The 27,029-nt window shown below is 43.9% G+C and overlaps 1 protein-coding gene across 1 annotated transcript; it reads left to right on the forward strand.

The window, feature by feature from the left end:
* The first annotated feature begins 5,896 nt into the window (after positions 1–5,896).
* Positions 5,897–26,892, forward strand: SARS1 (seryl-tRNA synthetase 1). The gene is made up of 11 exons (XM_044238831.1): positions 5,897–6,114; positions 13,971–14,041; positions 17,843–17,920; positions 18,900–19,058; positions 20,054–20,197; positions 20,955–21,110; positions 23,984–24,205; positions 24,765–24,894; positions 25,163–25,320; positions 26,005–26,134; positions 26,462–26,892. Exons 1-11 carry the CDS (start codon positions 5,979–5,981, stop codon positions 26,617–26,619), a joined length of 1,542 nt encoding a protein of 513 aa, XP_044094766.1. The 5' UTR covers positions 5,897–5,978; the 3' UTR covers positions 26,620–26,892.
* Positions 26,893–27,029: the final 137 nt, after the last annotated feature.

The following is a 27,029-nucleotide window of genomic DNA, read 5'->3' on the forward strand; positions in this document are numbered from 1 at the left end:
TGCTGGAAGACACAAGTAATTCTCATCACGTAAGCGTCACCTGATTAGGCTGGGAAGATAAACAAACATTGTGGTATATTCAAGGAACAGGCGATTTCTTATGCCAAGGCTTTTTTTTTTTTTTTTTGGTCTGACTCTGCATTAAAGATAGGATTTTTATACAACAGAGACTTTGTGACAGATTTTTCAGCTTTGTGAAACCAAATTTTTGTCCCATCAAGACTGCTTGGATTTCCTTTTTATTTTGTATTCCAAGAGTTTATTAGTTTATTAGGGGATGGCTATGGCTTATCACATTTCCCCCCTTTTTTTTTTCTTTTTTCTTTTTTTTTTTTGTGTGTGTGTGTGTGTGTGTGTGAAATAAAACGTATGTTTCAAGTTGTTTCTCTTGAACACGGGTTGGGTGGCTGGATGGGGGAGTGAGAAATGGAAGCTTAAGCTGAAGGTGAAGAGCATTCTGGAACCCCAGAGTGACAGAAAAGAGCATGCTTCAGAGCAATAGGGACCTAGGATGGAAAGCCTCTCACCACCTGTTGAGGAATCAGCCAACAACCAAAGCCTGTTTCCACGGTAATAAAATGCATCTAATGATGCCTTACTTCTCCAGATTGGGTGAGGATCAAAGAGAGAATACATAAAACTCTTCACATCTTCCCTCCCTTCCTTTCCAGTTTAGTTTTCTCTCATGTGGCACTGAGGCCAGCCACAGAACAATGAATCTACAAAGACAAGTAAAATTTGCTTCTTTGGATATGAAGTGGAGTGCTCGCTTCGGGAGCACATATACTAAAATTGGATATGAAGTGGATTCTTATAGACTACATGCGGAGAAAATCACAGAAGACATCAGGACCTACCATTTCCAGGGTTAGCTGGATTTTCCTGCCTCAGTACTTTCCTTCAATCTGGTTGAGGCATTTAACCGACCCCTCCCCCGCCGAAAGTTCTCCCTCAGCTGTTTGTTTTCCTAGGACTGAGTTGTACCTGGTTGTACTGATGGTTAACTAAATATCAGTCCAGTTTATGGTATAAAATCTAAATTAGAGGCAAGGACTATCCCCATTGTAATGGATGAAGAAAGTGCATCTGCAACAGAGTTAGTGTTGTGGCATGTAAGGTCCCTAACAGCCTACGTGCCCCCTCTCTGCCCACATTGGTTCTACTCCAGCTACACTTAAAAAAAAAAAAAGATTTTATTTTTAAGTCATCTCCACATTAAATGCTAAAAACAAAGGTTTTTAGCTCTAACCTCCCAGCCTACTCCCTACAACTCACATCCCCAATAAGGATATAATAAGCACCTGCCACGTGTAAGGCACTATGCTAGGTTCAGGAGAGATAAAGATGCAATAAAGGGTCTCTGCCCTATAAGAACTTGAACTCACAACCCTGAGATCAAGAGTCATGCACTCTACTGAGCCAGCCAGACACCTCACTATTCACACAACTTTGGACTGTCCCTCAGCTCTTTTGCACCTCCCAGCATTGGCCTATGCCTCTGCCTTTGCCCCTGCCCTTCCTTTTCATTTGATTGACCCCCACCCAGCCTTCAAAATCACCCCACTGCAGGGATGCCTGGGTGGCTCAGTTGGTTAAGCATCTGCCTTCAGCTCAGGTCATGATCTCAGGTTCCTGGGATCCAGTCCAACATCGAGCTCCTTGATCAGCAGGGAGTTTGGTCCTCCCTCTGCCTGTTGTTCCCCCTGCTTGTGTGTGCACACTCTCTCTCTCTCTCTCTCTGACAAATAAAAACCTCTTTTAAAAAAATGTCACCCCACTGTGAATCTTTCCCTGGCTCGCCCACAGAGGACACAATAGTGAAGAAACACTGACATGAGAGTACTACAGTTAATTTACATGAATTCAATCATATACTGTGCGGTGTCCCAGTGCATCAAACAAGCAGCAGACATGACCAAGCTTGAAACTGTGGGAGGGGCACCTGGCCGGCTCAGACAATGGAGCATGCAGCTCTTGACCTTAGGGCTTTGAGTTTGAGCCCCATGTTGGATGCAGAAATTACTTAAAAATAAAATCTTAAAAAAAGAAAAAAAACTGGTATGTGTGTGTGGGATGGATATGTGAACGATTTTAAGGGTTTCCCAATCAACGACAAAGAAGTGAAATACATTGTCAGGTGACAAGGCAAGAAGATACTGATCTAAATCTTAAAGAAGACAATTAGTTGAAAACCACAGAGCAACAAGCCTTATTGAAGAGACAAAGAAATTGATGTAGGTTGCATATACAAAAGTTCATCGATAATTTGGGGGGAATTTGGCATATTAATTCTGTATTAGCACTGAAGCTAACAATTTCACATAAAATGGAATAGCCCAAACCATACAGTGTGGTAGGAGAATGGACACCTCTTTCCAGCTCTAACAGGAAGAGGCAGGATCAAAGTCCCCCCAGATCCTGGCAACTTTCCCTGATCCATGTTATTTTTAGATGGTTCCTCCTACATCATCCAAGGACAGCAACATTAACTTCCGTTGTTACTGTCTCTCTCTGATAGAAGAGAGTGGGCAGCCTCGAGCTGGAAGTTGGGTTGTCAGTTTCTCCTGAAATAGTATGATAACGCTACTGTACTCTGGGGACCTAGAAGGGTGGGTGCTGCATTGATCTGGGGGGAAGGGTGAATAGCGTAGCACAGAGAGCTTCCCGAAGGAAGGAGGAATTGGCCAGTTTGGAGGAACAGGGGAGGGAAGAGGGTTTCTAGGTAGAAGGGGTTTGTATAAAGGCTCAGAGACAAGAAAGGTGTGCTACAGGTAGTGCAGCATGGAGAATGTGAGGAGTGTCAAGAGATAAGGAGAACATTTGAGAAAATTTGGTAGAGGACACATCATGAAGGTCTTTGCAAGGCATATCTGGACATTCTCCCAAGGGTAACAGGTAGCCACTGATAGTTTCTAGCAGGGGAGTGAGAGGGTAGGGCCTGCTTGTCCAACACTGAGAAATCCTCCTTCAGATCCAAGACAAAAAGGATTGCAAAGAGGTACTGAAACAAGGCCCAGGAGAGCCTTCCTACTTTAGCCAGCACTGAACTGGTAAAAACTGAGAATGGCATCTGGGGCTGCATGATCCTCCCTCTTTTCTTGCTCTTTCCCTGCAGGTAGTCATTCTCTGTAGGCTGTCCACCAGCTGGCCAGGACCCCTAAGGCCCTGAACCTGCAACAAGCTTCTAACCTCCCAGCCTACTCCCTACAACTCACATCCCCAATAAGGATATAATAAGCACCTGCCACGTGTAAGGCACTATGCTAGGTCCAGGAGAGATAAAGATCTTCTAACCAAGTTCCTCACGGCTCTGTTTTCTGCTATGGAATGCTAACAGAGAAACAAGCTCAAACATGAGACTATCTTAGAGTCTTACCAGTATTCAGGTTTGGTTCTATTGCTTAATTTCCGTTGGCCTCAGTGTTCTTGAATAGAAGAGGAAGGGGTTGACATAGCTGTTTTCCTTGAACCCTTGAATCCCTGGGTCCTCAGATGCAGCACCCAATAGCTGTTCTCAGTATTAAAGGCCAATGGAAAGCACACATCCAAAAGTGGTATCACCCCATAACTGAAGTACTATTGTGGATTTGTTTTTGTGTTAGCTTCTGGCAGTGTAATAACACTTTATTTTCTGCTGATTGGAAATTCTAATTGGCGGCCATATATATCTGATGAATAAGAAGGGAAAATGAATTTTTTAAAATCACATTTGTTAAACATATTTTAAAACACAGGGGACAAGGTAATGAAAAGATTAGGAATTATTAGGCTAGCAATTACCTAAGATTCACCTCCAGCTCTAAAAATTCTATGATTCCTAAGTTGATGAAGTAGGTCATTATGGTAATTGCTATATTTATCAGGTAACATGAGCATTTTATTTTATTTTTAAAATATTTTTATTTATTTATTTGACAGAGATCACGAGTAGGCAGAGAGGCAGGCAAAGAGAGAGGAGGAAGCAGTCTCCCCGCAGAGCAGAGAGCCCGATGTGGGGCTGGATCGACCCTGGGATCATGACCTGAGCTCGAAGGCAGAGGCTTTAACCCACTGAGCCATCCAGGCGCCCCTAACATGAGCATTTTAAAGGAAGATGACTATAATATAACGATAAGACTAATGGTAAAAATTCCTAAGGAAATTTGTGGAGGCTGAAATTTTAAGGCTATCCATCCAATTATACTGATGACCTCCTTATAGGATTAGCCCTGTGGACCTCCTCCTCTGGGCCTGGGCCCCAGTGCAGCCTCAAGAACACCCATCACTGTCTTGAAACTTAGCAAAGAACACACTCTGGCAGTGCCTTCACTGACAGGGAAGAGTCAGCCCCTATCAGACTTTGCCCTCAGAAGGTTTCAGGGAACCTAACACAGTTTTCTTACATGTTTTCTCAGGAGACTGCAGCTGCCTACATGTCTTTTCCACTGGTTTTAAGTCTAGCATCCTAGGCAAACTGAACCTAGGGAGGCAAACCCAGACAATCCCCTTACCGAAGCCCCCCTCTGGATCTCTACTTGTCAGCTTCACCACTGTCTTTTGCCCTATATTACATCTAAGTTGGCTTGGCAGACATTGTTGGAAAGTAGGGATAGCAATGCCATATCCTCATCACAGGAGCCCATGCAACGGCTGTAAGACCAAGACAGACTTAGCACAGCTAGATGGGGGGCATTGGGGGTGGGGTTCTAAATAATCTCCTTATCAGCAGTATTTTTTGATAACTTTGGCTCCAATCAGTAGCCATAATGTTTCACTGTAAGAGGCGCCTGGGTGGTTCAGTGGGTTTAAGCCTCTGACTTCTGCTCAGGTCATGATCCCAAGGTACTGGGATTGAGCGCCATATTGGGCTCTCTGCTCAGCAGGGAGCCTGCTTCCTCCTCTCTCTCTCTCTGCTTCTCTGCCTACTTGTCATCTCTGTCAAAAAAATAGAATCTTTTTAAAAAATTATATATAAAAATATTTCACTGTAAGGGCCTGAACTCTATAAAATGAACTAATACGGTGAAATCTTCCTTCTAGGAGTTTTAAATAGACCCATGAAGTGACTTCAATACCTTGTACTGCCTTCAAATCTGCTGAATACTTACCCCGTGGAAATGTCTCCTCATGCCCCTCTCTAAAATATTTCAATCTCACCTTTCCAATCCTGTGATCCGAAAGGCTGGTAATAGGACAACCTGATTTACTCAGTAATCACGTTAAGAACGGTATCCTAGGGGTGCCTGGGTGGCTCAGTGTGTTAAAGCCTCTGCCTTCCGCCCTGGTCATGATCCCCGGGGTCTCTGGGATCATGATCCTGGGAATCTCTGCTCAGCAGGGAGCCTGCTTCCTCCTCTCTCTCTGCCTGCCTCTCTGCCTACTTGTGATCTCTGTCAGATATATATAATTAGGATCTTAAAAGAAAAAAGAAAAGAAAGGTATCCTATCTCTAAGGCAGGAGAGCAGGAATCTTGAGTTGAGGTAACGCAGGGACTAAAACATGTAGCCATATATTCTTGTCTCAAGATGATGGAGAGAACAGAGGTCCAGGGAGAGGGTCCAGTCTTAGGAACCATGCTTGTAAGACAAAACCTGGCAACTACTGGAAGCTCTAGCTTCCAAGCCGGAGATCATACTGGTAGGCCTCTGCCTAAGCAGATAGATGCCTTTTAACATGAGGAAACTGAGGCACTCGCTTCTATAAGATAATCAGAGATGCTACAGAGGTCGGGGCTGGGGAGGATGCACAAGACCGGGACAACCCACTAGCCAGGCCAGACCTGCACACAACCTGAGACGCCCACGCCCCACCTCTCCACGCTCCTCCTCCCCGCAACCCTGCCTCCAACGCAGTGGCTTCCGGCCGAGAGGGGGCGCCTGCGCTCTCTGGCTGCGCCTGCGCGGAGAGGGCGGGTCAGCGCGCCGGCGCAGTGCGGTGGTCACTTGGACGCTGTGCTACGTTCCTTACGTCCCTTAGCGTTGGCCGGGGAGAAGGGAAGATGGTGCTGGATCTGGATTTGTTTCGGGTAGATAAAGGAGGGGACCCAGCCCTCATCCGAGAGACTCAGGAGAAGCGCTTCAAAGACCCGGGACTAGTAGATCAGCTGGTGAAGGCAGACGGAGAGTGGCGACGATGTAAGTACCGGGACGCGCCTGGTATCCCCGGGTCCTAATCCCAACTTCATCTCTCCGATCTCGTTACTGCTTCTGAGGCCACGGCTTCCATCCCTCGTCGGTCCCCTCCCTGGTTGCGGTGACTCCGAGGTTCTCACTGTCCCCTAAAACGCACTGTGCGAACCGGGACCATCCTGCCTTTTCCCCGGGCCCTGGGTGCTCCCTTCCACGCGTGCTCAGTGCGGATCCCTGGGCTGTCTGGGAAGGAGCATGGCGCGTGCGCAGCGAGAGCTGTCAAGTCTTCCTGCAGCGAGGGTAGCCAAAAGAAAGCTAGGGCGGGAGGTTCGGGGATTTCCGAACACTCATCTTTGGTTTCCTTCGGTCCCTTTTCATCTTCAGCAAGGCCCGAGTGGTCTCCCTCTAATTTGGTAGGAGCAAAGGCTCCAGCCTGAGACTGAGTCACATCTGCAGCTTAATAGTTCAGTCCACCCATATTGCAAGTGTTTGGGGACTTCGGAAGCCGCTCATGACTAAAAAGCAATGATCCCAAAGCTTTGGAAGAGGCCATCCCCCTGACCTGCAGGCATACCTTTAAAAATCGAGGGAAGACTTTACCGTAGTAGAACAAGCATGGGGAGAGGAGTGCCGTGAGGCAAGAACAAGCTTGTAATTATTGAGCCTGTTTGTGATTTGTGCAAGTTTTCCGGAAAAGACATTAGCAGAGTTGGTCTAGGATCTGATCCGGGCATCTTTCATGAAGCTAAATAAAACCAGAGAACCGTCTGCCTATCAACTTGTGCCTGGATTAACTGGGGTAGTCACTGATTGGCCGGAAGCTGTCAAGCACATGTGATTCTTTCTTTTTTTTTTCTCGTCTGATGCAATAGGTCTGTAACCAGCTGAGAGCCAGGTTTTATGACAGCACACTGCAGAGGCCCTCGCTGTCCGAAAGTGTGGTGGATTTCTGTTAGAAAAATTGATTTTCCTAAATTTATCAGGTCATTGGGTAGGAAAAGAGTATTAGTTTAACTTCTGTTGTCTGCTGATTCTGTGGTCTCATTCATTCAGATGTGGTATTTGCTTGACTGTGATATCCCACCTCCTGAATCTAAATCTGAATTTTTGAGTTGCAGTGGAATTAAGTGGGAGAAAGAAGAAGAAAAAAAGAAAAGAAGAAAAAAAACTAGCCTAGACGCTGCTTTACTGAATTAGAAGTCAGAAGTATCAGATTTTGTGTCAGTCTGGTTATTGTACAACTGTTAAGTGACTTTGAATGTGTTAGTAGTCTTTTGTGTATAATGTACACTTCCACAGGAAGTTCTGTTCCTTACTTGATGAGTGGCTATGTGGTGAGGGGATAAGTTCTTCTGGGACAAGTTTGTATTTTATTTACCTGTATGTCCCAATAGCTGGGGTATACATACACATACAGGTTATGCATATACACATGTATACATATAATCCCAGTATGTTATCAGGTTACCTACATATAATCCCCGCACCTGGTTCTTGGTAAGGACTTGACAAAGGTTTACTGAATTCGTGAATATCTTCTGTGTTCAGGGCACTTTGCCCTTCTGTATGAAAAACAGTTTATTTGTAGTTCATTTTCAACACATCTGTTGATTTGATTCTGCTTTACCTAACATCCCTTCCCAATATTCTCTTGCCAGACAAAAGGAATTAATGATTTTTCCCAGGTCACTGGCAGCCCAAGTTGCACATTGATTGATCTTATATTTTATATCAAGGTTCTTCTGTCATTGACTGCAACAAGGGTGTGTAACCTAGAGCCACATTAAAAACTCAGATCATGTTCCCTGACTGAGGACTCAGTAGGCTCCACATGTATACCTATTTGTCTGCCTATGGACATTCAAGGTGCCACTAGGGCTCTGTGTGAAACACAGGTATCTGATAGAACGTGGAATCATAGTATCATATCGGTGTTTACCACAACTCTTCTAACTCCAAGGATTCAAACTGTGATTTCTTCTTTTTAAATTTAGAGTAATATAGCGCATTTGAACATACAATAAGCATTTGCCTCAACTATTTCCAAAGCTGCTAGATTTCTCAACTATTTCCAAAACTACTAGTGTATCTTAAAATCTGCTGGTAGTTACAGGAATTCTATCTAGCCTGTGCTATACTGAATGAAATTTCTCTTTACCGTCTTACTGCATGCACATGCCTTAAGCCAGGTCCTTCTCTTTGGGAGAACTTTCTAACGGCTTTCAGTTTTACCTCAGTCTCACCTAGTGCAGAGCCACATCCAGGACATGTGATCTGTTTGGAATGGAAATTGAATCATTTTATATCTGGATTTAAGTCTTGCTGTGACATTCTTACCTTAAAGCAGTGCCGTCTGAGGGCGCCTACCTGGCTCAGTCAGTTAAGTGTCTGACTTCTGACTTCAGGTCAGGTCATGATTTCAGGGTACTGGAATCGAGCCCTGAGTTGTGTGGAGCCCTGCATCTGGGTTCACACTCAGCAGGGAGTCTGCTTCTCCCTGTCCCCTTCCCCCTCCCCCTGCTCATGCATGCACCCATACTCTCTCTCTCTCTTTCTCAAATAAATAAATTTGTAAACATTCTGGTAGCCAATTAGAAAGGGAAAGAAAAACAAGAAGTTCATTTTAGTAAGATATTATAACTACCTCAGTATATCAAAAATTGTATATTTAACATATGATCAGTATAAAAATTGAGATATTTTACATTTTCTTTTTTTTTAAGATTTTTTTTTGACAGAGACAGAGATAGAGAGAGTGGGCCAAAGAGAGAGCAGGAGGAAGGGTAATGGGCACAAGCAGACTCCCCACGGAGCAGAAAGCCCAACATGGGGCTTGAGCCCAGAGCCACAGGATTGTGACCTAAGCCGAAGGCAGACTCTTAGCCGACTGAGCCACCCAGGCACCCCTACATTCTTTTTCTTTTTTACAAGTCTTCAAAATTTGGTGTATATTTTATACGTACAATGTATCTCAGTTTGGGCTTGCCGTGTTGCAAATACTCAATAGGCTCACTTAGCTGTTGGCTACCATATCAGACAGTGTAGCCCTAAAGCGTGAAAATACAAATTACTTAACACAATTTACAAAGCCCCACATGTCTTCCTAGCCTCTTCTTCTGTCACTCTCCCACATATCCCCTCCAGTCTTTGTTCTAGCCTTGTTACACTACCTGTATGGTCTTTTACACGTCCATAATTATTGCTGCTGCTTGGAATATTCCTTATCAACCTGCTTCTCCCGCTCCCATCAGCCTTCCTTGCCAGACCAACTCTGCTCCCATAGCACTCCCTTATTTGTGTGTTCTCCATATATTATCTCATATGTTTAATTGTGACATTTATGGTATTTTTATGTACAACCTTTTTAAACTTATTTTTTTTTACTGAGATGAATTCAGCGAACTGTATAGATTTTAATGTGTAGCTTGATGGGTTTTACAAAGCTGTATACCTATCTAACCACCACCCAGGTCAAGATCAGAGACATTTGTAGCACCCCAATAAAGGCTCCCTCATGCCCTTTCCAAAAATAACCTTATTTGCGCTCTGTCACCATCAGTTAATTTTGCCTGATTTTGAAATTAATGTAAATGGACTTACATAGCATATATTTTTCCATTAACATTGAATTCAAAATCAGGCAAAATTCATTTGCCTGATTTGGGCTTCTCTCAAAATTATATCTGTAAGATTATTCCATCTTTTCATGTGAAGTGGTGGCTTGGTCTTTTTCATTGCTGCACAGTATTCCATTATGTAAATACACCAGTTATCATATAGCTGTATCAGTCAATTCTGTTGATAGCCATTTGGTTTGTTACAGTTTGAGGGTATTATGAATAAAGTGCTATGAACATTGTTTTGTGTGTCTATTGGTAGACATAAGCACTCCTTTCTCTTCAGTATATACAAGTGGAGTTGCTGGATAATAAGGTAGGTACATGTTTAGATTTAGTAGATATTTTCAAATAGTTATCCAGAGTAGTTACAGCAGTCAACACTACCACCAGCAAAATAACAATTCTAGTTGTTATACCTCCTTGCCCTTAATATTAGCAGTCTTTTTAATTTGATTTTAATTTAATACTTAATTTAGTTTTAGCCATTCTGGTGGTTATCTCATTGTTGATTTAATTTGCATTTTCCTGGTGACTAAAGATACTGAATGCTTGTTCATGTTCCTGTTAGTATTTGGATAGTCTGTTTTGAGAAGTGTCTGTTCAAGAATATTGACCAGTTTTTATTTGGTGGTTTGTCTTTTTCTTATTGATTTGTAGGAATTCTTTATCCCTTCTGGATGGAAGGCCTTGTCAGATATGTATATTGTACGTATTTTCTCCCAGTCTATAACTTGCCTCTTGCTCTTTCAGTCTTTTAAGGAATAGAAGTTACTAATTTTGGGGACACCTGGATGACTCAGTCATTTAAGTGTCCAACTCTTGATTTTAGCTCAGGTCATGATCTCAGGGTTCTAGGGGGCTCCACGCTCAGCAGGGAGTCTGCTTGAGAATTCTCTCCCTCTCCTTCTGCCCCTCCTCCCATTCATGCACTCTCATTCTCTTTCTAAAATGAATAAATAAATCTTTTAAAAATATATTAATTTTAATGAAGTCTAATTTATAGATCTCCTCTTTGTAGTTTATGCTTCCTGTGTTTATGAAATCTTTTCATATCTCAAGTTCCTGAAGAGATTTTCCAATATTTTTTCTAGAAGTTTTATTACTTTGCCTTTCACATTTAGGTGGATGACTCATCCCACATTGATTTTGGTGTATGATGTGAGATGGGGATCAAGTTCATTTTTTCCTGTGTTGCTCCAGTTGCTCATGGTAAAATGCAGGAAGCTAGGAATAGAAGGGAACTGCCTTAATCTAGTAATAGATATTTATCAAAAAACCTATAGCTAACATTCTTTTTTTTCTTTTAAGATTTTATTTATTTATTTGGCAGAGAGAGAAAATACAAGTGGGAAAGCAGCAGGTAAGGGGAGAAGCAGGTTCCTGGCAGAGCAGAGAGCCCAAGGTGGGATTTGATCTCAGGACTCTGGGGTCATGACCTGAGCAGAAGGCAGATGCTTAACTGACTGAGTCACCCAGGTGTCCCCTATAGCTAACATTCTTTTTTTTTTTTTTAAGATTTTATTTACTTATTTGAGAGAGTGAGAGAGAGAGAGAGCTTGAGAGGGGACAGGGTTAGAGAGAGAAGCAGACTCCCTGCTGAGCAGGGAGCTCGGTGTGGGACTCAATCCTGGGACTCCAAGATCATGACCCGAGCCGGAGGCAGTTGCTTAACCAGCTGAGCCACCCAGGCACCATATAGCTAATATTCTTAATGATGAAGTACCAAATGCTTTCCCCCTGAGGTTGGGAACAAGACAAGGACATCTGCTACCACCACTTCTAATCCATATCATGCTAAAGGTTCTGGAGAGTATGATATAAGGCCAAAAAAAAAAAGGGGGGTGCCTGATGGCTCAGTCAGTAGAGCATGCGACTCTTAATCTCAGGGCTGTCCGTTAAAGCCCCACAGTGGGCATGAAGCCTGCTTTAAAAAAGAAGAAAAAAATTAGAGTGTGATGACAGATGGTAACTAGATTTGCTGTGGTGATCATTTGCATTGTATACAAATAACAAATCATTATGTTGTATACCTGAAACTAATACGATGTTATATATCAATTATTTAAAAAAAAAAAAAGACTGATACAGAAGTAAAGCTGTCATTATTTGTGGATGACTAGATTATGTATGCAGACCTGAACTATTAAAAAAAAAAAAATTAAGTAAATTTGGGAGGTACCTGGATGGCTCAGTGGGTTAAGCCTCTGTATTTGGCTCAGGTCATGATCTCAGGGGTCCTGGGATTGAGCCCCACATCAGGCTCCTTGCTCAGCAGGGAGCCAGCTTCTTCTCTCTTTGCCTGCCTTTCTGCCTACTTATGATCTCTCTCTGTCTCTTTCTCTCTGTGTGTGTCAAACAAATAAATAAATAACTCTTTAAAAAATAAAGTAAATTTGGGATGCCTGGGTGGCTTAGTCAGTTAAGTGTCTGCCTTTGGCTCAGGTCATGATCCCAGGGTCCTGCCCCTGCCCCTCTCCCTACTTGTGTGCTCTCTCTTGGACAAATTAAATAAATAAAATATTAAGGATAGATAAGCCAATAAAATTAACTTTAGCAAGATCACTGTATACAATATACAGAATCAATGATATTTCCTTTTTTTTTTTAAGGTTTTATTTATTCAGGGGTGCCTGGGTGGCTCAGTGGGTTAAACCACTGCCTTCAGCTCAGGTCCTGATCTCAGGGTCCGGGGATCGAGTCCCGAATTGGGCTCTCTGCTAAGCAGGGAGCCTGCTTCCCTCTCTCTCTCTCTCTGCCTGCCTCTCTGCCTACTTGTGATCTCTCTCTGTCAAATAAATAAATAAAATCTTAAAAAAAAAAGATTTTATTTATTCATTTGACAGAGATCACAAGATATTTCTGTATATAAGTAACAAAAAGCATCTGATGCCTAGAATACACTTAATAAGTGACATTCAAGATCTCTGCACTGAAAACTGTAAAAGCATTGCTGAGAGAAATTAAAGATAGTGATGGGATATGCTATATTCATTGATTGAAACATTCAGCACTGTTATTTTTTAATTGTCTTATTTTCTTTTACTTTCAGCACCTAGCATGTTATTTTCTTTTTTATTCCCAGCACTTAATACAGGGCCTTGCAAATAGGAGGGACTAAATAAAATTTTTAAAGACTTTTTATTTTAAAATACTTAAAAATTCCCATAAAGTTGCAAAAATAGTAAAAGGAGTTCCAATGTACCCTTTACCCAGTTTCTCCCACAGATGACATCTAACACAACTGGTACAGTATCAAAGCCAAGAAATTGACATTGCTATAATTCACAGACCTTATTCAGATTTCACTAATTTTACATGCACTTGTGTGTGTGTGTGTGTGTGTGTGTAGTTCTCTGCAACTTTATCCCATGTGTAGATTTTTATAACCACTGTCACACTGTCTAGGACAGGACACAGAGATCATCACAGAGATTCCTCTCACTGTCTCTTTGTAGTGCATTCTCGTTCCCCTCTCCCCTCCAACCCCTGGTGACCACTCTTCTGTTCCCATCTCTTTAATCCAAGTAAGTGAATGAGAAAGTAGTTAGATCATTTTGTACTGACATTTAGTTCAAGTTTGGCAAAACCTTAAAAAAAATAGCTGCCAAGGAGCTGTCTCATTTCTAGTTGTCATTTCACCTGTCAAAAACTTGCTGTTTACCATGTTGGTCCTTGAGCCTGGATTCAAGAGGTCTGATTTTTGCTCATTAGACTTAGCTTAATGAACCACAGTACCAATATAATAGTTTGGGCCCAAATACGCATGTAGGCTGATTAGTGCACTGTCTTTCCCCAAAGAAATTAAAGCACAAGAAACTTATTCTCCAGGCTCTCCGGTGAGATTTTGTCCGAGCAAAGGGAGTAACATTAACTTTGTGCAGAGATGCACAAAGATGCTGCAACCACATTCACAGGACTTGAAACAGGATTGTTCTCTTTCCAGATCCCAGTGCATATCACATAGTTTCTTTCAATGGATTTTAAGAAAATTGAGCAGGTTATGGTTATTTGAGTTTTTTCTAGGTTCCTCAGATCTGTTACTTGACCGTGGCATTGTCCAGATTATGGTATTTTCCAATTTCATTCTCAGAAGGGCCTTTTCCTTGTCACCAAATGCAGGGAGAACCCCACTGTCACCAGTATATGCCAGCTAAATTTGGGCCTCTAAAGATGTAAGATTTCACAATTTCATGAGATCCTTTAGATCTGTCTAAGGAGATTCTTGGATTCTTTATTCTTCAGGCAGATTTCGGGCGGACAACTTGAACAAGCTGAAGAACCTGTGCAGCAAGACAATTGGAGAGAAAATGAAGGTAAGAGAACTAAGTAACATTCTTGAGAGCTTGAGCAGAGGTATTTAATCTCACTCTTAGTGCTCACATAATTTCTAATCTAGTGTCTAATTCTGTGAGCTACTGAATTTCTTACCAAAGGGACAGATATTTTAAAAAGAAAGGAAGTGGGAAAGGGGACTAAGAGGCACTTTCAGGGATCAGTGAGTCTGTCTTCTGTCCTATAAATCTTAGACCCTTCAAGCTGCTGTAACAGAATACCACAGGTTGGGTGGCTTTTAAACAAGAGCAGTTTATTTCTCACAGTTCGGAAGACTGAGAAGTCCAAAATCAAGGTGCTGGCAGATTCCGTGTTGGTGAGGGCCCACTTCCCAATTCATAAATAGCCGTCATCTCATTGTGTCCACATTGATAGAAGGGAGCTCCCTGGGGTCTCTTAGAAGGGCACTAACCCCATTTCTGAGAGCTCCGCCCTCATGACCTAATCTCCTCTGAAAGACCCCACCTCCAAACACCATCACTCTGGGGATTAGGTTTCAACATACAAGTTTGAGGGGATACACAAATACTCAGTCTGTAGCAAGATAAGATTCTTGCAATGTTGCTCATTCATTGTCTGTTTTGTGCTTACAGTAATATAAATTCCACCAGTAATCTTATCTAATTACCTCTTGAGCCCAATCTACAGTGACAGAAAGATTTTCTTAGGGTGGACTTGAGATTCTTTGTCTCAGTGTAGCCGTGCTCTTTAATGGAAAGGGCACAGATATGAAGTCCAAATCCTAGATTGTTGGCTATGTGACTTCAGTCAAGTTAATTTCTAAGCTTCAGTTTTCTCATCTGTGAAATGACAATACTAACATTCACCTATAGAACAGAATTGTGAGAACTAATTTTTTTAAATGTAGAGAAGCTGGCACAATGCCTAGAACCCTGTAGTTATTTAGCAATTGCAAGTAACAGCAGAGGGCAAGTCGTTACTGGCCTTCATCCAAAAAATCTTTCCTGTGCTTGAAGAATGTTAAGTTTTTGCTTGGCCTGGCTTTGCTATCCAGAATAGTTTATGCTTTTAATCTTTCCTCAAAAATATCCTCTTAGCTCCTTAGTCATTTTTTAAAAACATATTAAATGATCCCTCAAATCTGTCTCATTTTTAAGTTGTAAACTTCTCAACTAAATCAAAAAAATTATAAAATTTTGGAACCTGAACCAGAAAAGAACATAACAAAAAGACTCCGTCTGGATTCTAGTACACTTCATGATAGTCTGAATTGTTCTCTTTACCAGTATTTTGTTACACTTTCAGCTTTTCACTGGCTATGGAAATTGGTACCGACAATCATAAAGTTTTCTTCCTTTGGGACCCATGATGCTTAATCATTTGCATGTCAGAGGCCTCATAATTATGTAAATTCCAGTGTGCACTCGTGCCTGTGTATTCTTTGGGGCACATACAGATAGTACCAGCCTAGTGTTTTCCTAGCAAGAAGATGGAAGTGTTTTAATTTGCAGTAGCATTGTTAGATCCCTTCACTGTAGCCCCACAAGGAGTGTTCTCCCTTCCTATCCATTAGAATGGTCTTAAAAAGTGCTTTAATAGGGGCACCTGGGTGGCTTAGTGGGTTAGAGTCTCTGCCTTCGGCTCAGGTCATGATCCCAGGGGCCTGGGATCAAGCCCTGCATCGCATTGGGTCTCTCTGCTCTGCAGGGAGCTTGTTTCCCCACCCCCTCTCTGCCTGCCTCTCTGCCTGCTTGTGATCTCTATCAAATAAATAAGTAAAATCTTAAAAAAAAAAAAAGGTGCTTTAATATGTATAGCACTTGAAAGTATTCATTTCATTTTGGTTTTTCATCCTTGCTGCAAACCTGGAGTATAGGTAGTACCGTTGTCAACCTTATTAAAAGGGCAAGAGAATAGGCTTAGGAAATTAAGGAGCCTGCCTAAAATCACATTGTAAGTTAGTTGCAGAGTCAGAACTTGAACTCAGAACTTGAATTTGCTGCTCTGAGGGATTATCAGATAGCAAAGGGACCTCAGCTCTCTTGGCTACTAAATGGAAAATCTTGAGGTTTAGGCCATTTCTTTCTACCTCAGTAGTCTCTACTTACTCTTTTTTTATATATATATATATGATTTTTAACTTATTTATTTGATAGACAGATTACAAGTAGGCAGAGAGGCAGGCGGCTGGGGTTGGGGGTGGGAGTGGGAGCAGTCTTTCTGCCAAGCAGAGCCCATTGCAGAGCTCGATCCCAGGACCCTGGGATCATGACTTGAGCCGAAGGCACAGGCTTTAACAACACCTAGCCACCCAGGCGCCCCTAGTCCCTGCTTATTCTTAAGCAAGACTCATTCTGAGATTTTCAGACGTTTGCAACTTTTTTTTTTAAAGATTTAATTTGTTTATTTGACAGAGACCGCAAGTAGGCAGAGAGGCAGGCAGAGAGAGAGAGGGGAAAGCAGGCTCCCTGTTGAGCAGAGAGTCTGATGTGGGGCTTGATCCCAGGACCCTGGGATCATGACCTGAGCCAAAGGCAGAGGCTTGAACCCACTGAGCCACCCAGGCACCCCCGTTTGCAACTTTTTAAGATGATTTTACTTGAGTCACTGAAAGGTGTGAGTTTGGTTATGGTTAGCATCCTGACTTCTCACTTTAGTATATGCGATTGTGTAATAAATCTAAAGGATTTCTACGTTTTACCCCAAGAAAATATAGTTCTTTTTTATGACTCAGTTTTGTGCAGTGGTATATGAGGTTGTATAAACATAATTGCCTATTGTATGTATAGAATTTTTAAAAAAATCTTTAGAATACGACATGACTTATACTTGCAAAGCAGACCCTGAATCTCCTCAACTTACTTTTATGCAAGTTTTGCTGAGGTTGTACATATCTTATTATAATGGCCTGTGATAATTTTCTTTAACTACTTTTAATTTGGGAAGAATTTGACTCAACTTATCTTCTCCATGGCTCTGGGCGAGGATTGGAAATGATCTGACAGAATATCACAAAGATGGGTGAGAAGAGAACCAGGGCAGAAAATCTAGCCCTGCTTATGTTCTGCAGTTTTGCTAAGTTGCATTGATTGCTCTAAACTTGGTTCTAGATTTGGTGACTTTTCCTCAAAAATTTTGTTTTCCTCAGTGTCCTACGATTCTATCATCCCATCCATTTTTTTTTTCCCCTTAGCCTCAGTGCTGGGATTTTTCTTAGGGAGTGGACAGGGATTCAGATTCACATCCAGGCACCTGCCCCGGAGCTGGGCAGTGATACGAGCATTTTCACACCTTCTTGGTGCCCATAACTATTCTATGTCTAGAGAGGACATTCTTCTTACATTCCTGTTGATGTCAGCCCTCTGACCCTGATGGATTAATTGATCTGTCCAGGGTCCAAAAAGCCAGAAAATGGCAGGATGAGGACTTAAAATTTTCTCACTAAATTTTTCTCTCACAGGTTGTAGCTCTTAGATACAGTTGTATAGAAAATTCTGTGGTTATGGGGCACCTGGGTGGCTCAGTGGGTTAAAGCCTCTGCTTTCGGCTCAGGTCATGATCCCAAGGTCCTGGGATCGAGCCCCACATCGGGCTCTCTGCTCAGCAGGGAGCCTGCTTCCTCCTCTCTCTCTGCCTGCCTCTCTGCCTACTTGTGATCTCTGTCTGTCAAATAAATAAATAAAAATCTTTAAAAAAAAAAAAAGAAAGAAAATTCTGTGGTTAGTTTATATATTAATTTGGTGTGCCCTTGTAAAACTCGGTCAGGAATTTTCTTTTATTTAATAGTATTGGGATTTTTTTTGGTTTTGTTTCCCCTGCAGAAAAAAGAGCCAGTGGGAGATGAGTCCATTCCAGAGGATGTATTAAATCTCGATGACCTCACTGTAGACACTTTAGCTGTAAGTTATTGTACTTCCCTTTTCTAGACTGGATTTCTGTTCTTTCGTCGTGACTTTGTTCCTAGACAAGCAAGTGCTGACACTCGGCTCCACACAGCATTGCAGCCTCCTTGAATGTGTGCAGCTGGGAAATGTCCCCCTCTACTCTTGTTGGTTTCAATCCTTGAGTATTTATTAGATCGCAGAGATGAGAATGGATGGAGTAGACAAGTCAAGAGTAGGAAGAAGAGGAAAAAGGAGCCCAACTACCTTTGGTTCATAGAATTTCGTTTTCACGAACTCAAGGATTTTTTTTTCAATTTGCCATAATTCAGTAAATATTCACAATAGTGAACCTAGAAAAGTAATTTTCAAGTTTTTTAGTCACCGAACCCTTTTGTAAACCTGCAGCACAAAAGCATGGCAAGAGCATAAATACAGAAAAGCAGAGTTGCGGGGGCTCGAAGGGGTGGCTTGGGGTCGCCACTCCCGCGCAGCCCCACTTGCTAAGGGCTCTCCCATCGCCACGAAATCAGTAGTTTAAAACACTTGCAAAAAGGAATACAAAAGAAGCGTAGAACAGGGTCTTTTGCTTCTAATAAGTTTGTAATCTCCCTAGAGAACGGTTAAATGTAGTACATAAGAGTGCGAAATTGATTTCATCAGGAATATCAGAAAGTATGCGTTAAGAGAAAGAGCTCTTAAAAGAGATACAGTATTGAAACCCTGAGATATATAGGACTAAGAAGAATGGCCAGAATTAATCCAACTCTTCCTTAGGTACCCCTGAAGAAAATGCCAACACATTTGTCAGGGCAAAGCTGTGTGTGTGCGTTTCAAATAAATCTCAGTTCTACGAAAGCCTTCATTGTTGATTTTTAAAATGCTATTGCAAGGGTTGTCATTCGAGCACAACAAGGTGAGGGCAACAGAATCTTACTCCTCCTCTGTACCTTGACCTGCTGTGGCTTGGGTGCCGGCCTGGCCTGTTTATCTACAGAACCTGAAAGTCTCACAAATCAAAAAAGTCCGACTCCTCATCGATGAGGCCATCCTAAAATGTGACGCCGAGCGGGTAAAACTGGAAGCAGAGCGGTTTGAGAACCTCCGAGAGATCGGGAACCTCCTGCATCCCTCCGTGCCCATCAGCAATGATGAGGTAGGTGTCCGTGCCCCAGCGGGCGGCAGCCTGCCTGGCGCTCCTCTCAGCTGGGGAGGGGGTGGGGGCGGGGGCGGGAGGGGCACTGGGAAACCCTGGCACTCTCTGTATAATAGGCCTTGTGTCAGAAGCAGGCTCTTTGTATCTTCGCTCTGCCCACCAATTGAGAACTGAAAGAGTCAGATCCTTGCCTGATTGGGAAGTAGCAGAGACAGCAGGTAGGAGGAGACTCCTGGCCCAGAAATCTCTTCTAAATCGGGCTGCTGTCCTCCACTGCGTGTTGCCCGTGGTAGCAGTGAGTCCTGTGGGAGGGATCTGCGAAATCAACCTCACCCCTCACCCACACCCCGCTGAGAAGCTGCAGGTTGCAGGGAAATCTGCATGATAAAAGTTTCCTGCTGAGTGGGAGCTTCCCCAGCACAAAGCTGCTCTGAGCCCAGCCTTTGTTCTCTGACACCCCAGCCACGGCTGGGCCCATCTGTGCCTCTTTCATTCATTCCCTGGTGAACGAGCCCTTAAACTCACTGCAGGCTGGGGTGGGAGACTTGGGAGGTCAGGGCTCTGAGCCCGCCCTCATATGGCCCCAGAACCAATGAGAGCCTGGAAAGAAAAAAAAGTCTACATTCTCCTCTGCACCCCAGGCGATGCTGATGGGGGTAGGGGGGTGGATGTCATGTAGCAGGATTTTGAAGGAGTCATTTAAAAGGGTAAAAAAAAAAACAACAAAAAAACAAATGTGAGAATAGGACAGATCTCTTAAAAATTCATGATTTCAGTTCCAAGGTTAGAATCACTTCTAGGAATCTGTAAATGTTTATTTCTCCATTGAACACGACTTCTCTAGCAAATTCTTTTCCTTAGTCTCTGGACACAACGACCAGAACCTAGTTGTTTGAGTTAAGCAGTAGTTTTGCAAATCTCTAAGCTGTTCTTGGAATGGGGTTTGGAAAGCTGGAGGTTGTGCAGTTCAGCGGTCACCGGTCTTCTTTCCTTAGGACGCTGACAACAAAGTAGAGAGGATCTGGGGCGATTGTACAGTCAGGAAGAAGTACTCTCATGTGGACCTGGTGGTGATGGTAGATGGCTTTGAAGGCGAAAAGGGGGCCGTGGTGGCTGGAAGTCGAGGCTATTTCCTGAAGGTAAGAGTCAGGAACCCGTGGCGATGGGATTCTAAAGAAGAGCTAAAAAAAAACTGTGCGGAAAACATAACCTACTTAAAGAGGCCCACAAATCCACCACTTGTTCTTGCCTTTCTCCTGCAAACGGATTGGCAGTCAGATGCAGTTCGCTTTTTGAGGCAGGAGAATGCTACTTCGAATTCCCTAGAGCCAGAGAGCCCCTATGTGATCCTCCATTATGGAGACATGTGCTGTCTGGATCAGAACAGTCTGCCTTTAAGGGGCTGAGTGGAACTGGACCATCAGACAAGTAATGAAGAGTTGAAACCCACTGATGAGTGCTACGGGGTGGGTGGGCCCAGAGAGCTATGAGAAAAGGTAAGCAGAGGCAGCAGACCTGGAGTAGTTGGGGCAGAGAGCTGATGAATTCAAAGAAGACTTCCGGGAGGGCATCCCCCAAAACAGTTTTGGGGATACATATATACAGAGTATGTTCTAATACACACACGTGTCTGCTGTTTTAAAATTAGTGCAAGAAAGCTCTCCTGTGCACCCTGAGCAAATCATCCTTTCTGCCTTGCTTTGCTTCTCCTGACAGTGTGCCTGGATGATGGGCTGGGCATTGGTATCAAGAAAGAATCTCTTGAATCAGGTGTTGAGGTTCACTGTCTTTGCTGGCCTCCCCTGGGCCCCCAGTTGCCTCTGAGTGTAAATTGTAACAGATGAATGTGATGGCGACAGAACCCAGTCACACAGTGCTTTGTCTCTGCTCCTGTAGGGTGTCCTGGTATTCCTGGAACAGGCGCTCATCCAGTATGCCCTTCGCACCTTGGGGAGTCGGGGCTACACCCCCATTTATACCCCCTTTTTCATGAGGAAGGAGGTCATGCAGGAAGTGGCGCAGCTCAGCCAGTTTGATGAAGAACTCTATAAAGTAAGTAGCCTGGGGCAGTGTGACAGAATGACTTAAGTTATAAAAAGTTTAACCTCAAAGATACAGAGCAGTACTGTCCAGGAGAACTTCTGTGGTGTGGAGATTGCCTGTATCATGACTGTTAAGCGCTTAAAATGTATCTAGTGCAACTGAGGAAATAGAATTTTCATTTTTATTAATTCTAACAAGTAGCCACATGTGGCTAGTGGCTACCATACTGGACAGTGCAGATATAGAGCCTGTTTTATCTTTCCCCAGATAATCTATATGACTTACCTAAATGAAGCATACTTTTAACACCATGAGCTTCAGAAGAAAGCACATTTTTTGAGTGCTTGGACTAAAGAAAATTGTAGAAGCAGCTGATCTTCCCATGTCCTCCTACTCCTAACCTCGGACTAGAAGCTAGAGGGCAAGACATATTTCCCTTGGGATTGATGTGGCTTCCAGTCTGGGGCTTTTTCTCAACCCCAGAGCATCTCAGGGAAATGAGAGGATTCACGTTCAGAGTCAGAAGCTCATTTTGATGAGCTGTCTTCACCGCCACCTGTAGTACTCAGAATTTATAGAGGTTCTGCTACCGGCTGCCTCTCACAGCATAGTCTACTTTTCACCTGTCCTTCCCCTCTAAGACTGTTCTGTCAGAAGGGGATGACTTGGCTCTCACTGGGGAGGAGTTAGACAGTGTTTCTGGGCTCACATGACTTACCTTAGAGAGGAATTTTTTTTTTCTTTAAGATTTTATTTATTTATTTGTCAGAGAATGCGAGAGAGAGCATGCACACTAGCAGGCAGAGTGGCAGGGAGAGGCAGAGAGCGAAGCAGGCCCCCCACTGAGCAAGGAGCCCGATGTGGGGCTCGATCCCAGGACCCTGAGATCATGACCTGAGCCGAAGGCAGCAGCTTAACCCACTGAGCCACCCAGGTGCCCCTTAGAGAGGAATTTAATAGAACTTCTTCCCACTGGATCCTGTTGATGAGTTCAAGTTATGTTCTCATTCAGAATGCAGTGGGAAGCAAAATGTTCTCTATACCCTAAGGACTATTCTAACCTTGGTGTTCTCCCCCACTTCTTCCCTTTTTTTAAAGATTTTATGTATTTATTTATTTAGAGAGAGCAAGCAAGAGCGAGGCGGGGAGGGGCAGAGAGAGAGTCTCAAGCAGACTCTGCATTGAGTATGGAGCCCAATGTAGGGCTCTATCCCATGACCCTGAGATCATGATCAGAGCCAAAATCAAGAGTCGGATGGTTAATTGAGCCACCCAGGCGTGCGTGCATGTGTTTGTTTGTTCTTTCTTTCTTTCCCCTTTCTTTATTTTAATGTGGAGAGAAATGTGTTCATGTATCAGTCAAAAGCTGTTATCTCTTTTCTTCTTTTCCTCATCTCAACCCCCAGATTGGATCATCACAGAGCTTTAGAAGGGTGCTCCGTAGGTAACGTCAAAGAGAAGCTTATATGAGGGTTATGAGAGAGACACTAGGTAGCAGGTGTCCCTGCTATGTTTCCTGCATTCTCTATCTCTCTGCAGATGCTTCTTGGATCCCTGTCCAGGGAGACTCACATAGTGAGAATCCCCATAGTGACAGTTTGGGCTGGCCCATCTTGCTGAATAAACTCAGTTTATGAATTCTCTGGAGCCGTGCTCTCCGGTAGAACTCTCTGCAGTGATGGGAATGTTCTGTAGCTACTGTCCAGTTTGACAGCATCAGCCGCATAGCTGGTGAGCACTGGAAATGTGGCTAGTGGAAGCCGAGCAACTACATTTTAGTTTAATTTAAGTAGCCACTTGTGGCTAGTGGCTAACTTCCCACTGTAGAGTAGCAATGTCATCTTCCAGATCCCCAAATGCTGACCCAGAGCAGGTTTCCACCCTCCTCTTTTTAAAATTAAAATAATACCACGTGACAGAAAATTTGGAAATGATAGGGGATATCATCTTCTTTCTCATTACCTCATATAATTGTCATTTTTAAAAAATTATTTATTTATTTATTTGACAGAGATCACAAGTAGGCAGAGAGGCAGGCAGGGGGCGGGGGAAGCAGGCTCCCTGCTGAGCAGAAAGCCCAACGCAAGGCTCGGTGCCAGGACCCCAAGATCATGACCTGAGCCAAAGGCAGAGGCTTAACCCACTGAGCCACCTAGGCACCCCATAATTGTCATTTTTAGTACACTTTTGGGGGCTTTTTTCATACAGCCATCATTTTCTCATTCTTCTAATCACAATGTCTATAGATTGCCTTAGCAGTACATCAGAAGCATATTTTGTTGTTCCTTGGTGGTCTTCATCGCCAACATTTTCAAATGGTTACATAATATTACGTGGTCTGGATGTAGGATAGCCGACTCTTCCCTTGTGGAAATATTCAGGGGGCTTCCTTTTTTGCCATCCATAAGTAATGTTACAATGAACTCTGTCCTGTTTATACCTTTTTTTCTTCTGTGTTACTTTCTTCAGCGGAACACCAAAGTGATCCTTGAAGGAGTGTAATCCTGCACTAATTAATAAGCACCAAGAGAGCAGAGACTGTGTCTCCTCTTGGCCAGCACTGGCAAACTTGGCCCTTACAAATGCCTAACAAATGTTTGTTGAGTGGGTTGATGTATATTGCTACCAGCTCAGGTTTTATTGCACTGCTGTCATTGGCAACCATATATTATATATAAATGTCTTATTTATTAGATCAGTTAAAAAAAAATTACCAGAATATTTTCTTTCCTTTTAATTTGCATTTTTTCGATCTCTAGGAGGGATCCCATTTTGGAGTGACCCATTCCCTCCTTTTTCTTCTTAGCATTCCCTGTGGTTTCTTGCTCTAGCTGAGGTCCCCATCCCTCACTCTTAACTAGTAGGGGTTCTTCCTCCTCCAGGTGATTGGCAAAGGCAGTGAAAAGTCTGATGACAACTCCTATGATGAGAAATATCTGATTGCCACCTCCGAGCAGCCCATTGCTGCTCTGCACCGGGACGAGTGGCTGCGGCCCGAGGATTTGCCAATCAAATATGCCGGCCTGTCCACCTGCTTTCGCCAGGAGGTGGGCTCCCACGGCCGAGACACCCGCGGCATCTTCCGAGTCCATCAGTTTGAGAAGGTGAGTGGACAGGTCAGGGTGAGGAGTAGGAGCCTTCTCTCGATCTCTCTGGGGTGATTAGAGGGGCGGCAGGCTCTGTGGTGCTCAGACCCGCCTTAGCTCCGGTCTTCCCTCTCACCGTCTCCATCAGTTTCTGTATAAGAAGCACATGCTGGAGTGGCTGTGAACACAGAACCTGGAACCAGGCTGCTTGGGTCCCAGTGCCAGCTCGGCCACTTAGCAGCTGTGTAACCTTGAACAAGTTGCTTAACCTCTCCTCCTCTACAAAAGGAATATAATAATAGTACCAACCTCCTTAGGCCTGCCATGAGGATTGCGCTGGTTGATAGGGGCAAAGTGCTTAGAACGGTACCTGGCGTGTGTATAATAAGAGCTCCACTGAGTGTTTGTTCTTGGAGCCCCAGTCCAGTCCAGCACCCATATCCTGCGGGGGCCCCAGCCTCTCCTGACTCCCAGCAGTGTAGGATTAGGTCTCCATCACAAGGATATCTTCCACTTCAGTCCTTTCGTTTATTCTCCCTGTCCCATTGTCACGGTCTCCTTGGGTCCCTCTCTGCAGATTGAACAGTTTGTCTACTCATCACCACACGACAACAAGTCATGGGAGATGTTTGAAGAGATGATTAGTACCGCAGAAGACTTCTACCAGTCTTTGGGGATCCCTTACCACATTGTGAATATTGTCTCAGGTATCCGCCTCCCTTTCCCACAGCCTGCAACCACCACTCTCGCCAGGTGAACTGCCACACAAAGAAATAGTTCACAGTCCAATTAATTGCCCACATTAATTAAAACATCACACTCTTCTCACTTGGGAGTGTTTGGTGATGAGAATATCTGGGTGTGATTTCACTTCTGGGGATAAGGTGTAAATTAAAGAATTCTTTAGGTTTGCTAAAGGTTAGTCTTCTGAAATACCATCCCTCCTTCATGAATTCTAGGGGTTTTCCCTTTCAGGTTCTTTGAATCATGCTGCCAGTAAGAAGCTTGACCTGGAGGCCTGGTTTCCGGGCTCGGGAGCCTTCCGTGAGTTAGTCTCCTGTTCTAACTGCACAGACTATCAGGCTCGCCGGCTCCGAATCCGATATGGGCAAACCAAGAAGATGATGGACAAGGTAGGTGGCTCTTCAGGAGGCAGGAAATAGAGCTTTGTGCAGAACAGGTCCATCTTATTTCTCAGCCCTTGGCGGACATTATGTCCCAGCATCGTGGGAAAATCTGAGCTGCTCAATCTAGACCAAAAAGGGAATCTGAAAATGATTTCTACTAAATCAGGACAGAATCCTTTTAGATAGAATCCTGAGTTGAGCTCTGTTCTACAAGGTATTTCTAGCTCTTCTCTTTTGGGCTTTTTTCTCTGTGACTCCTGATAAAGAAAAATCCCCATTTGTGTGCAGAAGACACGCTGAAGACAGTGTCTTCCCTCTTCCCCCAAGAAGGTCTGGGTTTATAAGTTTCTCTCTTCAAACCCAGTTTTTAGGCCTTAATCTTTTCCAATTCAGGGACTTGAAAGGGGTTAAGGAGAGGCCGCAGTGACAGTTGCCTCCATCCCTCAAAGGTCCCAACTGCTGTCCATTTGCTGGGACCTATCACTTGACACTAACGGAGATATGAGGAATCTTCCTGGAATTATTATTATAGGGAATAAGTACTAAACAGAATTCTAGTCTAGCAAAAGATCAATAATGCTTTGGATTTGGATAGTTACCATTGGGGGAGTCTGACTAAGTGGGTGGTTCCTGGTCACGAGGAAGACTAGGTTGAGTTTCGTGTTTCCTCTGGGGGCCCTGGCTTTGCAGGTGGAGTTTGTCCATATGCTCAACGCTACGATGTGTGCCACCACCCGCACCATCTGCGCCATCCTGGAGAACTACCAGACAGAGGAGGGCATCGTCGTGCCTGAGAAGTTGAGGGAGTTCATGCCGCCCGGTAAGACTCGCTGCCCAGCCCTTCTTCCTGTCTTCCTGCTCTCCTGAAGAGCAAACCCCCTTCCAGAAGGTACCAGTCCCCAGAACTCTGCCTGTCCCCTGGTGCTGGGCATGACAGGGGCAAAGCTGAGAAAGCAGCCACTACAAGTCTGACATCCTGTTTAAGCGCAGCTAAAATTCAGACCAGAAAAGAATTAATGAGACTAGTTACCGTCGTGGGTGCCCTTTTGTTCATAGGGATCATCCTCTTGTGGAACTCTCCCCAAGAAGTCCTTGGGCTTTGACTCCTGAGAATTGGTCGGTTATTTGGTTGGCTCTGTCCCTTCAGGTCTCCAAGAACTGATCCCCTTTGTGAAGCCTGCACCCATTGACCAGGAGCCATCAAAGAAGCAGAAGAAGCAGCATGAGGGCAGCAAAAAGAAAGGGGCAGCCAAAGATGTCCCCCTAGAAAACCGGCTGCAGAACATGGAAGTCACCAATTCCTGAACATTCCTTCCTCCCAGTTTGTCGGGCTTTTGTTTCTGTCAGCTGGGATCTCAGAGCCTGCCCACAGGCAGGGAAGCCAAGCACCCACTCATCACCCGCTCCATCTGACTGCATTGCTAAAGGGGAACAGTCTGCCACATACAGCGCGACGTCCCCGTCTCCTTGCATGGGCACAGGATCCATTCACTGACGACCGATGAAACCATGTAATAAAGCATCCCTGGGGGAAGGCTAGGACTCTTCCACGGTCTTCTGCCCAGGGCTCAAACCCTGTCTCTGACAGTTCTCCTGGAAACCACACTCACTTCTGCTTTTCCTTCTAAAGAAGTCTGTTCCATTTAGCAAGTCAGATAGCCTTTGACAGGGTCAGTGAAGGCAGGGGTAGATTCAGGAAAGGCTTAAGGAGAAAG

Source organism: Neovison vison, chromosome 2, assembly GCF_020171115.1.
Source record: "Neovison vison isolate M4711 chromosome 2, ASM_NN_V1, whole genome shotgun sequence".
NCBI lineage: Eukaryota > Metazoa > Chordata > Mammalia > Carnivora > Mustelidae > Neogale > Neogale vison.

Excerpts from the sequence above, each read along its gene's own strand:
- SARS1 (XM_044238831.1), top strand. The coding sequence starts at position 5,979 with ATGGTGCTGGATCTGGATTTGTTTCGGGTAGATAAAGGAGGGGACCCA. Across the intron at positions 19,059-20,053 it reads TGCCCATCAGCAATGATGAG|GACGCTGACAACAAAGTAGA; the intron begins GTAGGTGTCCGT and ends TTCTTTCCTTAG. Across the intron at positions 24,206-24,764 it reads GAGTCCATCAGTTTGAGAAG|ATTGAACAGTTTGTCTACTC; the intron begins GTGAGTGGACAG and ends CCCTCTCTGCAG.